General features: G+C 55.0%; 2 protein-coding genes across 3 annotated transcripts in view; both read left to right on the forward strand.

Annotated features, from left to right (window-relative positions):
• TCF20 (transcription factor 20) overlaps window positions 1-9,391 on the forward strand; it is a 42,983-nt gene extending 33,592 nt beyond the window's left edge. Inside the window, exons 3-5 of one of the 2 annotated variants that reach the window (XM_023762228.1) lie at window positions 2,780-2,829; window positions 4,186-4,311; window positions 9,166-9,391. In XM_023762228.1, the coding sequence (XP_023617996.1) occupies window positions 2,780-2,829; window positions 4,186-4,269 (134 nt within the window). In that variant the 3' untranslated portion in view covers window positions 4,270-4,311; window positions 9,166-9,391. The remainder of the gene's footprint in view (window positions 1-2,779; window positions 2,830-4,185; window positions 4,312-9,165) is intronic. The other variant, XM_023762230.1, reaches the window with a different exon arrangement.
• A 2,632-nt stretch (window positions 9,392-12,023) lies between these two features.
• Window positions 12,024-12,486, forward strand: part of LOC102419632 (cytochrome P450 2D14-like) — a 7,435-nt gene continuing 6,972 nt past the window's right edge. The window contains exon 1 of the mRNA XM_006098496.3: window positions 12,024-12,123. The gene's annotated coding sequence lies outside the window, so the exon portion shown is untranslated. The remainder of the gene's footprint in view (window positions 12,124-12,486) is intronic.

The raw sequence follows: 12,486 nt of genomic DNA on the forward strand, positions 1-12,486 counted from the left end.
CTCTGCCTTGCTGCCCACCTCCCAGCCCTTTCAGAGCTGCTGGTGTCTCGGGGAAACTTTGATTACTGGGGATATCTCCGTAGAAACAGTTCTGTGGCTCCTGCAGCTCCCACGCGCATGCACATTTGTGACATCATGGTTAGCTGTTTGGTGTGGTTTGTTATGTCACAGGCACCAGATTTGGCTCCAGGTGGGAAATGCAGTAATGAGAACATGAGTGCTGGTAATGCAGTGAGCCACAACAATTAAGACCAAAGGAAAAGCGCTGTGCTGGCTCAGGAGTAATTCTGCTGTGCACAAAGAATCTTGCCTGGAGGGACTCCTCTCACCCTCCGACCCTCACAGAAGTTCACTCTGCAGCCGCCTGTCACTGCTCTCTGTTGCAGACTCGGATCTTGCAGGCAGGGGTTCAGCCCTGGGTGGGTCATTAGAATGACTAGTGTCTGGCCCCTCCCTTGCTCCTGCCTGTTATTCCCCTCACTGAGGCAGTGTAGGCTGGCGGTCCCAGCCTGGATTCTGCCAAGATAAAGTGCTAACTGTGCCTCTGAGGTCAGTTGTAGATGAGCTGGAGACAGGGTGGGGCCTGGCAGATTAGAGCGTATTCATTAGACCTCGCTCCTTGAGCCCCCCATCCTCGGCCTGGGTTCTGTCCAGGTGCGTGTGGGTATCCACATAGCTTGTAGGAGGAGCCACACAGTCCGCTCTGCATTTGAGCTCAAAGAGAGAAGTGAGCTCACCCTTCTGGGCTGTTGAGATTTGCGTGTCTGGAAGCCAACTGGTTGACCAGACAACCTTGTGAGTCTTTTCCAGCTGGAGTGATGATCAGCAAGCCGCTTACTTTGCTTCACTGGAAGTGCTGACGAGGCCCTCCGCCCAGTCAGGGTAGGCCTTTGCCAGGGGCTTCAAAGAAACAAATTGGGAGACCGGCTGGCCAGCCGCAGGGCCAGGCGCCTGTTCAGAGACCTCGGAAGAACTTTACTGCCCTTCCTACTGCCCTTGGCTCTTCCTTGAGCAGGGACAGGTCCCCGTGCCCTTCCGGGTGTCAGCTCTCCAGCAGGATCTTGCACTTCCTGGTGGCCGGCGGGTATGAGAACAGACAGAGCGTCTGTCCATTGGCTTCCTGCTTGGGAGGCCTTGCCAGAGGCGGACACTGTCTGACAGACGTGTTTAGGAGACTTCTGTTTCCACGGGTCCTGGTGTTGGTTCCAGGCTGCTTAGTGTGTACTTCTATTGTTTTATTTCTTTTCTACTTTTTAACTTAAAGGGAACATGTTTCCTAACTGTAGCCGTATTTTACTAATGGTCCGTGCCAGCTGTTCACGGCTGCAAGGGGAACTGAGGCACCTCATCCTTTCTGAAAGCCGCTGTGGCCTAAGGTGGCTGCCCCACGTGGGCTCGGCTATGTCTCCTTGGCCAGCGCCCAGGTAAGGAGAGAGCCTCTGAGTGCCAGTCTACCCCTTGCTGCTCGGAAGCGCTCTCTCTGGCAGGTTGCGCAGCGGGAGCCTGGTCACGCCATGTACTTGTGGGTTCTGAATGAACGCACTTCATTTACTGCCTTGCTCCGTGCTTGCGGGGGAGGGGCGCGGACTTACTGAGTTCTGGCCCCGGGGTTTGCCTCATAGATACCCCAGGACTCAGAGGGCAGTAGGGATGGTGCAGGCCTAAGCCAAATTATGAAAGGGCCTTTTTTATTTGTGTAGAATAAGAGGACCTCAAATTTTTTCATTTATATGTTTCCTTGCTTTTTTACCTTTTACTTGCAATCTGTGGGTACTCAGGCTGCTAATCTGGACCTCCGTTTAAGCCTGAGTTAAATTGTAAATTTAACAAGGCTAAGTACCGTGGCTGCCTCCCGCCACGGTGCCTGGGAGCAATCTGAGACTGTGCGATCAATATTTATTAGCATTCTGCCACCACATCTTGCACCAGTGACCTGGCTGTCGGTCTCTGGGAGCTGGGTGTGCAGCGTGGACTCATTAATGAGATTTCCTCGCCCACGCCTCGCACTGCCCTGGCGCGGAGAGCTCTACTCACCTGCAGGCTGTCATCGAGGATGCTGTCACCGTGTTAGAAGTTGGAATGAATCATTTTCCTCTGAGGATTAATAGCCCTCACGGGGTTTCTCGCCTCTGAAGCGTTTAGCGTGGATTAGGCAGCTCGTGTGGGGGCTTCTCCCTGTCTCCGTGGGCTGTGGGGGGAGGGGGCAGCGGCCCTCAGGCCTGGCCTCCTTCCTGTCTCTGACGTGAGGCTCGGCAGGGGAAACGGTGCTGTAGACGCAGTGTTTCCTCCCGGAGCCTTGGCTGGGGCCTTCGGGTGGGCTTAGCCTAGAATCGGGAGGGTTAAAAACATTTATTAGAGATTGTTTCTGATTATTAAAACAATATGACATGATGGAAATACAGAAAAAAATAAATCAAGTATAATTTTACTAACCAAAGCAGTAGCACTGTTATAATTCGGTGGATTTCCTTTGTCCTTTTGTAATGTATATAAATATTTTGATAAAATTAGGATTGTACTCACACATTTATATATCCTGGTTTTTCCAGCGATTTTACACCATGAGTATTTCTCATATACCGTTAACTATTTTGACATGTTAATTTTTAAGCGATACTTCATGTTGAGGTACCATATTTACTTGGGGTGTCTCTAACGTTTTCCTATTGGAAATCATAGCGTGGGGACCTCTTATCGCCACGTCCGGCCCTGTCAGTCTGGCCTGTCAGTCACCCGTGCCACTCGCCAGCCCCAGTTGACTGTCCCCTCTGTCTTGCAGATTGTTTGCTACATGAGGAGAACTTCTCGGTGAGGTGCCCCAAGCACAAGGTGAGTCCCAGCCCCCAGTGCCCGCTCCTGCCAGGGTGGTGGGGGCTCCTCCTGAAATGCCTGCAGACGTGGCAGGACGCAGCCTGCCTGCGCCTGGCCCTGGCGGACCTGCGGTGTGGGGTCGGCGCCATGTGGAGAAGTGTGTTGGAGAGAATCTTGTTTGTTACAAGAAATTAGAAAATCAAACTCAATGAAACTACTGATTCCCATGTTAGTTTAATGGAGCCCAGTTCACAGGTCGCGTGAGGTGAGGTTGTTGTAGGCCTTGACACATAAGCAAAGGTGTTTTCCCAGCCAGGGAAACAGCTGACTCCGGGATTGGGGGACACTCAGCGTCTCCCAGGTTTTACTTCAGCAGAAGCAACCGGGGTCCGCAGTTGGCAGTTGCTGCTGCTCCCTGTTTCCCGCTTCTCTTTTGAATTATTTCCAGAGATGGACCGTAGGATCTACAGTAGTCTAGTTTTACTTAATCTACATGTTTTTGGCTCAAGAGGTGTCTCTGGGCCCTGGCTGGTGTGGCTCACTGGACAGAGCGTCAGCCTGCAGACTGAAGGGTCCCGGGTTCGATTCCAGTCAAGGGCACATACCTCGGTTGCAGGCTCCTGGCCCTGGTGGGGCATGCGGGAGGCAACCAGTCGATGTGTCTCTCTCACATTGGTGTTTCTCTCTCTCTCCCTCTCCCTTCCACTGTCTAAAATTCAATGGAAAAAGTATCCTCGGTGGGGTTTAAAAATAATAATAATAAAGTTTTGGTTTTTTTTAAAAAAGAGGTATCTCCGGGTCCCCTCTTCTAGGACAGGATGGAAGACAGGATACTGGTCTGTGTCTGAGAGGACGCGCACACGTGTGTGTGTGTGTGTGTGTGTGTGTGTGTAGAGGAGGCGAGGACAGGAGGAGCCAGGGCAGCTTGAAGGGGGAGACACCACCTGGCAGCTTCTGCAGCGCCTGCCGCTGTCCTCTGGCCGAGCTCACACTGACCCCTGGTGGTCACCGGCCTTCAGTGTCCAAAGAGGGCCAGAAAGTACTAGAAAGAGGTTACCCTTGACAGGTCCGCCCTCAGAACGCTCCTGAAGGTGCCCACTGAGGCTTCTCTTTTGAATTATTTCCAGAGATGGACCGTAGGATCTACAGTAGTCTAGTTTTACTTAATCTACATGTTTTTGTTTTTTAAACTTCCTTTTTTTAATGGGCACGCTTTGCCTCAGAACACCCTGTCTGAGTGCTCCTGTTCGTCACTCAATACTGACTCTGCTTTTTCTTTCCTTTCCATGTGCTGTTCCTTTCCTCCCTCTGCCACCCTGACCCCACGCTCCTCCCTGTCCCTCCTGCCTGTGTCCTCGGCTTGGCCCGCGCCAGCCTCCCCTCCCATGCCCTCTCCCCGCCTTGCAGAACAAGACAGCGAAAGGCAGCCTCAGCACAGAGCAGTCGGAGCGGGGGTGAGGGGGGCATGTGTCGTGGGAATGGAAAGTACAGCAAGCACAGGTGAGTCGGGCGCCGCCCCTGCCACTCCCGGTGGGTGGCGGCCTCTGCCCTGCTCCTCGGCCAGGCTGCAGCACGGTGATCGGTGATCGGAACTGCCAGCACCAGGTGGAGAAAGGGTTTGCCGTGTGCTGCTGAGGCGTTGGAGTGACTGTTGAAATCAGGCCTGGCGTGTGCTCCCGGGGGCAGAGGCAGCAGCCTCGCAGGTCAGCCTCGGGTGGGGCGAGGCCCTCGCTCCTGGCTCAGCAAGGCTTCTAGCCAGACGTCATTATCTGTGAAGCTTACGGTGGGTTTTCCTTTGGAAAACAAAAAATTCCCCAAGTTTTGTTATTTGAAGTCTTTTTCCTGGTACTATGAAGGATTGATTTTTACAAAGGGAAGGAAAATCCCCTCAAAGATATAGTAGACCTCAGCATTGATGTAGTTTTACCCTGGAAATCTCAGGAGGTTGGGTTGTGCTCTGTGAGCGTGTCTGCGGGCTGTGGTCAGGGCTGGCGGCCGAGTCTGCGAGCGGATCACCGGGCTCGCGGCCCTGGAAGCGGCAGGTCCCCGGGGCAGGAGGAACAGACTGGAAAGAGAAGAAAGGAAACCAGAACATAACTGGGGCACTTGCCAGGCAGGATGGGGGTGAGGCCCGTTGTCAGAGACGTTCCTAGTGGGACTCCTCTCCCAATAGGGGGGGCCCTGTCTTTACTCCGGGGTCTGAGACCCGAGCAGGGGTGCTGGGCTGGCCCCTTGGGGTGGTCCCTTCGCTGCTTACAGCGGCTCTGCCTTTGTCTGGACCACCTAACAGTGACCTGGGGAAGTGGACTTCACTGCGGAATGTGGCGGACTCATGCCCCGGGGGGTGGGGGAGCGGACAGGACAGGAAGCTGTCGAGCGAGTGGACCCATGGTCGTCATCAGTAGCGGCCACTGGCCGCCATCCTTTCCCACTGGGCAGCCCTCGGCTCTTCCAGGAGTTTCTGTCGGCCCTTCGTGTCCCTGCGCTTGATGGGGTCGCTGTGCCTGGGCGGCTCTGCCACCATCCCGTGCTCCCCTCCAGCCAGGCAGGCAGTGCTGCCTTCGCTCGGGACCACGGTGGCCATTCCTGGGGGTGCCCTGGGAGACCGGCTGCATTTGCCGTTTGGGCCAATTGTCTTAGCCGTGGGATCCCACTTTGTGTGTAAGAAAAAGGGGAAGTCGGGGTGCTGGCCTCTTCTTGGGAGTTGTTTTGTTCACCGTGTCTTTCCACTCCATCTACTCCTGGCCCTGCCAGCTGACAGCCCGCCCCACCGGAGTGGGGGGGTGGTCAGGGCAGGAGCCTGGTTCATCCCTGAGGTTGGCGCCACTGTGCCTGTCTGCACAAAAGAAACCAGCGGCCCCTCAGCGCAGCCCTTTCCAGTCTGTGGAGGTTAAATGGCCTCTCGGAGGGAAAGGATGGACATACTGCGTACTGCGTCCTGTCCTGTCCACCTAAGATGTTTATCTTCATCTACTGTCCGCACGAGGCAGGACCCTGTCCTGGTGTCCGAGTTCAGCAGTCACCCTCCTTCAGGCCCGGGGCGCCCGCTGTCACCCTGTGCGGATTGTGCAGGAGCCCCAGTGAGCAGGGCAGAGGCTCAGCCCCCACCCTGAGGCGCATTCATCTGGGGTCCGCGCTGGCGTATCCGGCCCGGCAGAGGGTCAGTGGGTGTGCATGTGGGTCCGCTGCCTGCTGCTTCAGTTTCTTCCATAAAGAGAACCACCTTTGGAGGATTCCGTTAAGAAATAAAACGTGCTCTAACCGGTTTGGCTCAGTGGCTAGAGCGTCGGCTTGCGGACCGAAGGGTCCCAGGTTCGATTCCGGTCAAGGGCATGTACCTTGGTTGCAGGCACATCCCCAGTTGGGGGAGTGTAGGAGGCAGCTGATCGATGTTTCTCTCTCATCGATGTTTCTAACTCTCTATCCCTCTCCCTTCCTCTCTAAAAAGAAATCAATAAAATATATTTTAAAAAAATAAATAAATAAAAATAAAACGTGCCCAGCACAGCCTGCGTGGGGCGAGGCCTCGGCATGGGCGGGGCCAAGGCTGCAGTTGGGGCTCTGCCTGCACTACTCCGTCCATCAAAATCCCGGGTCTGGGGGTGCAAGTCCTAGTCCCCCACCACTCCCCACAGCATGTGTGTGACCTGCCACTTGTCCCTTGCCAGGCCAGCAATGCCAGAGAGGAAGCATCCTTGGGCAGCCGTCCAGTGGGCCACCTCCTGCCCATTTCTTAATGTGTGGTGCACTCCAGGCGGCTGGTGGGCAGGACTCTGGCAGCAAGGCCCCTGTCCCTGTCTTCCATCTTGTCAGGTGGTAAACAAGGAGGCCCCCCTCCGCCCCCCAGCCAGGCCCCATCCGGTGGTTGGGAAGCAGGAACTCCATCGCCACTGCTTTGTCCTGGGTGCGAGGGGGTGCCCCCTGCACACGCAGCCTCTGGTTGGCATGTCACACACAGCCCGTGTGTGAGCGAGGATCCCGACCTAGAGTCCGCTTGCCTGGGCTGGCCCAGCGAAGTCCTGGGATTACATTTCCAGAGGAGAGCCTGACTGTCCATCCCCACCCCACACCGAGCTTCCTGCACAGACCCCGCCCGCAGGAGCCACTTGTCCTTTAGCCAAAGCCCTCCCGTTCTGCCCTTCTCACTGCAGAGGCTTCGTCACACTTAGAATCCCACCCCCCCTCCACCAGCTCCTCCGAGGCTGCGCTTCCTGTTAGTTCCTGGACCAGGAGGGCTCTGCCTCCGACCTCATTGACCGGCTCCCACTGGGCCTCCCTTCTCTGTCTCCACCTCCTCCCTCTCTGCAGCCATCAGCATCCCTCATCTCCACTAGTCCTGGCCGTGAGGAGGGGACCGGTGTGTTTGCCTGGAGCGGGCATGTGAGGGAGTCGTGGTTAAAGGAGGCGTGCCCCCCAGAGAAGGTGTTCACTCACCTGACTGTACCCCCTGTTGGTACAGATTCAGAATGAGATCCCCTCCCCTGCACGGCTGGGCCTGCAGGTCTGTTTGAGAGGAGAGTGCCCGGCCAGGCTGGGTGCAGGGCACAGGACAGCCTTGGCCCTGGGTCCCTTGCAGGCCACAGAGCTGAGGCTGAGGGCGGGGCCGAGGGGTAGGCGAAGGTTTGGCCCAAGGAGAAGTCTTTGCCAGACATCGAGGTGCCTTTTTTGTTGTTGTTGTCTTTATTGTTTTTTCCCCCAAGATGCCTTTTTAGAGAGAACATGGCAGCCCCTCCGTGCGGGCTGCAGCTGCCGGGCGTCTGCTCCCGGCTCTGTAGGTCCGTGCAGTTAGGCAGCACCGTTCCCACAGCAGTTACACCCGCAGCCCCTGTGTGGCTTTGGCCACGTGTGTGACCTCTCAGCCTCACCAAGTTGCAGGGTCAGGCCTCTGTGTTTCCTTGAAATAGCATCTGTAAAGCCACTGGCAGATAGTAGGTGCCTGGCACATAGTAGGTGCTTCAAGAATTTTCTTCCTGTGCTCCCTATCCGATTAGTGTTTTAGAAGTGAGAAGTTAGGGTCCCGTTCTATTCGGGGTACCATGTACTTGGTCCAGTCTCACCTTGAAGCCTGGGGAACAGCCCTGTTGGGAGGCTGGAGTGAGGGCAAGATTGGGTGGAAGCAAGCCTGCCCGCCGAGCACTGGGGGGCAGACCCTGCCCCGTGCCCCGCCGCGAGCAGAGCATCGCAGGGTGTGCATGGCATCTGTTCTCTTCACACCCCCGATCCTGCATCCTCTGCAAGACTTGCCCCTCTGGTCATTGTTGGAGGTCCCCAGTAGCACCCTTGTCATCGCATTTATGAAGGACCTTTGGTTCCTCTCCCCTCGGCGGCAGCCCCAGCCTCCGGAAAGCCCGAGTGTGGCCGGAGGAGTCTTTCTGGCTGGCGCGACCTCTGGGGAAGTCACACGGTCACCATAGACACCCTGAGAGCGGCCGGTGGCTCCACCACTGCCTGTGTCCTCAGGGCTGGAGTCCAGGGTTTACATGGGGACAGTGTCCTGCTTTCGGCAGTGCCTTCCTGTTACCTGTGCTCTGCTGAGAATCTCTCTGGCAAGAGCAGGGATGTGTGTGCTTTAAATAGAACATGTTAGCTGGTGCACACAGCCAGCTGTACGTTTGGCATATTAGTAAGTTTTGTGGAAACTAAGGGCTGTGACGCCTGGGTTTTGCTTGTGGGAGGCGGAGAGATGAGCCTGCTCCCCTAGAGTGCTGTGCTGCGAGGCTGCGCCACGCTGGCTTCTGGGCCAGTCTCTCTGGACTGTGTCTCTAGGACCTTTGCACACAGAGCGGGGGGCGGGGTCAAGGGGGGGAGCAACCCTACATACCCCTCGAGGGTCATCGGGGCCTTCCTGAGCCTGGAGCTGGGGCTGGAAGAGGAACGGCCAGCAGCAGGATGTGGGGAGCTGGGCGGGCCCCCAGGGGCAGGGCTCTCTAATGCAGAGCTGACTGGCCGGCCGCTGTGAGTCAGGGGCCGCAAGCCAGCTCTTCCGCAGGCTGGCTGGGGCTCAGCCACCTCTGTGAGGACCACGCCTGCCACCATGTGCTGAGCCCGCCGCAGGCCCCAGGTGGAGGACTCCCGAGCAAGGGTCACCTGGAGGGCAGCCCCCACCTGGAGGTCGGGAGTTCTCTCCTGGTCTGTGTCTTCCGTGCCCTGGGCAGGCGGGCACTCCGTGAGGGGCCCTCAGTCTAGTCTCCACAGCCGAGGGTCATTGCTGCCTTCAGGGGTGTCCCGGCCCAGAGCCACTGGTGGCTCCACCCCTGGTCCTGGATGTCTCCCAGGCCAGCAGCTCCTTCTCCGGGCCTGTGGCTGCTGGGCCCCGTGGAGGTTCCCACACCCACTGTCTGCTCTGTCTTCCAGGTGAGACTGTGGAGATGAGGAGGAGACACTCGTGATGGATGGAAATGGTCCTACTGTGCAGCCACACCCCGCCCGCCCCGCTGTGCCCACCCGCCTCAGCACCTCCTCCCAAGTCCTTACATCACACTCAACCGTGACACCACAGGAAAGAAAGACCCAAGAAGTCAGAATGGCTGTTTCCATGGACACAATCTCCATAGTGACAATGCGGGGGGAGGGGGGAGGGGTGGGGTAATGGGAAAGGGTGGGGGGAATTAAAAGGGAGGGATAAAATATATATATATAAATCTATTTTTAGTCTGGAAAGACTTTGTTTAAATGAAAGGTGCGCTGTCCCTTTTGATTCTATTTTAAAATTATCTAGCTAAAGAATTCCAAATTGGTTCCAATAACAACGAAATTTAAATGTGAAATTGAACTCAGCAAACTCTCATCTCATAGAGGACGGGGTGTGGCTCTGCCGGTCAGCCTGTCTCCCGCCAACTCAGATCTCTAGACCCAGAATTGGAAGCCGGCGAACACCCAAACCACCCTTTGTCATTAATTTGTCTCAAAGTGGGGAGGTTGGGGGAGGGGAGTGGGGCGGTCCATGTTTTCAAGAGTGGGAGAATGATGTTTAAACACAAAAATAAATTTTTTTCATTTCCAGAAACACTATTTATTTATTATTTTTAAAATTTTTATCTTTTTGGGGGTGAAATTGGTAGATGCCCGAGGTCACAGCTGTGTGCTGCGTCATGTGGCCGGTGGGAACCCCGAGTGCCTCGCTGAGTGCAGCGGGGCCATTCCCAGCGGGTGCCACCTCGACAGGACCGGAGTCTCCGAGGCGCGGGCTGTCTGAGCGGTGGGGGGTAAGCTGACCAGGACACCCCTTTAGCCCTTTATTCTTTTTGCTTTTGTTTTTATAAAAGAAAAGGGGGCCTGTCAGTTGAGCAGCCCCACGCTACGTGATTCTTTATGTTGTATTGTTTTGTTTTGTAAAGTGTATAATTTTTAAATATCTGAGTTTTAAAAAAAAGAGAAAAAGTACAAAAAAATTCTTGTTAAGGCCTTAAGAAGGGGTTAGTGCATCTTTCAGGGGTCACTCTGCCGTGGGGATAAAATAGCTGTTTCACAAACAGTTTTATTTAAAAAAAATCAAAAAAATAATAAACTTCATTTTAACCTTGTTTCCTTTTTTATTGATTGTAAAACAAATGCGTCTCTTTCTCCTCCGCTCCAGCCCCCAGAGGTGGCTTTGGTTCTGCTGCAGGGGAGGCAGGTCTGCCTGGTCCAGCCACTCAGTGGGGGGAGCCCAGCCCGGGTGTGGGGACGGTCAGATTTACTTAAGCTGATATGAGAACATATTTCCAATCAACATTAATTTTAAAGGTTATAAAAAAATAATGCAATGTTAATGGACTTTTTTAGAGAACAGAAACTCCGGAAGGAATGTTGTGAAGTAGAAATAAGCAATTATAAATGAGTTCTTGTGTGCTCATCAATTTGGGGCTGCAGAAATGGCAGATTAATTTCGTTTTAATGGCTACATCAAGCAGTGTGGTCCATTTCTCATTTCACGGCGCCGGGACGGAGGCGTGGGTGGTGTTCTGCGTGGGCCTAGGACCTGCATAGCAATGACGGCTTTTTGAGCTACTTGGCTTCCCATCTGGTCTCAACTTGGCATTAACACAGTTCAAATGAAAGTGATAGATTTCAGGTGTCAAGGGCTACACCACAAAACTTGAAAAATATGCATCTTGAGGAAAATACTTTCCTGACAGCAAATGATTCTTCGTCATTTTGCCTTTTATTCTCCTGTCCCCCTTTGACTTGCTGGCGATGCGTGAGCGAGGCCCTGTGTCCGTCCCGGGTCTTTCCTCTGAAATGCTGGTGACGGGAGTGGCATTTCCCACACACCCTCCTGCCCCAACAGCTCCAGCTGCCCATGTGCATCTCAGTTCCCCCCACATTTGAGTTCTGTGCATTTTATTTAATATCTTTCACTGTTTAGAGCAGTTTTAGGTTCATAGCAATATTGAGCAAAAGGTACAGAAAGTTCTCATATACCCCCTGACCCACCACCCACAGCTGCCCGGCTACCAACTCCCCAGCCCCCAGGGTACACTTGTTACAATCAGTGAGCCCGCTCCAACACAGTCACCCCAATTCCACAGGGAGAGTCCTGTGGGTTTGGACACATGCATGACGTGTGTCAGTCATAGCACACCCAGTGGTTTCACTGCCCTAAACAAAAACCCTCTGTGCTCCCGTTCATCCCTCCTCCTGGCCGCCACTGTCTCCAGAGTTGCATTTTCCAGAATGTCCTGTAGGTGGAATCACAGTGTGTGGCCTTTTCAGCTGGCTCCCTTCACTTAAGGATGACATGCATTTTAAGGGTCCTCCATGTATTGGTGGCTTGACAGCTCATTTTATTTTATTGGCTTGAGAGAGAGAGAAACATCTATTCCACTTATTTATGCATTCATGTGCCCTGGCGGGATCAAACCCAAAACTGATGCTCTAACCAACTGAACCACCTGGCCAGGGCCGATAGCTCAGTTCAAAATTTTAGTACTGAATGCTATTCCGTTGTCTGGCGGTATCACAGTATCCATTCGCTCAATGGTTGCTTCCAAGTTTGGGCAATTAGGAATAAAACCGCTATAAACATCCATGTTTTTGCTCGGACATGAGCTTCAACTCCTTTGGGTCAATACCAAAAAGTGTGATTGCTGGATCATATGGTAGAAGAATGTTTTTTAAGTTGTGGCTTAAAATAAAATTTATCATCTCAACCAATCAGTGTGCAGCTCGGTAGTGCTAATACATTCACATTGTTGTGCAACTCCCGCCAAGCTGAGGCCGGCCCTGCCAGCTCCGCCCCGGGCCGCGGGCTCCTGCGTCCTCCTCCGGCGTCCGTCCGCGGGCCTGCAGCCGCCCCGCCGGGGTCTCGAGCGCAGAGTCCGCTGCCAGCAGGTGAGCCGGCCGGCCGGGCGCGGCGCCCACGAGCTGGATGAGCTGGACGCAGGTCCTGCCCAGGAGGAGGAGGGTTGGGCGTTTGGCCGCGGGGGAGGGCAAAGTGAGCAAAACGCCGCCGGCTCGGCTCTCCCGAGGCCCCGCTGGTCGGCCAAGCCCTCCGCTTTCTCCACTCCCACCGAGGGGGCTGCTCCGCCGCTTTGGGGCACCCAGGGCCCCGCGCTCTCTCTGGTCCGCCATCTCTCTGACGTCACGCTGGCCTCAGCCTCAGGTCGCCCTGTCCAGCAGGCCCGTGCATGCGACCACCTGGTGACACGCCTGTCCCTAGGGCGGGCCTCACTCCGGGGGGGGGGCCGGGGGGAA

Source organism: Myotis lucifugus, unplaced genomic scaffold, assembly GCF_000147115.1.
Source record: "Myotis lucifugus unplaced genomic scaffold, Myoluc2.0 scaffold_239, whole genome shotgun sequence".
Taxonomy (NCBI): Eukaryota; Metazoa; Chordata; class Mammalia; order Chiroptera; family Vespertilionidae; genus Myotis; species Myotis lucifugus.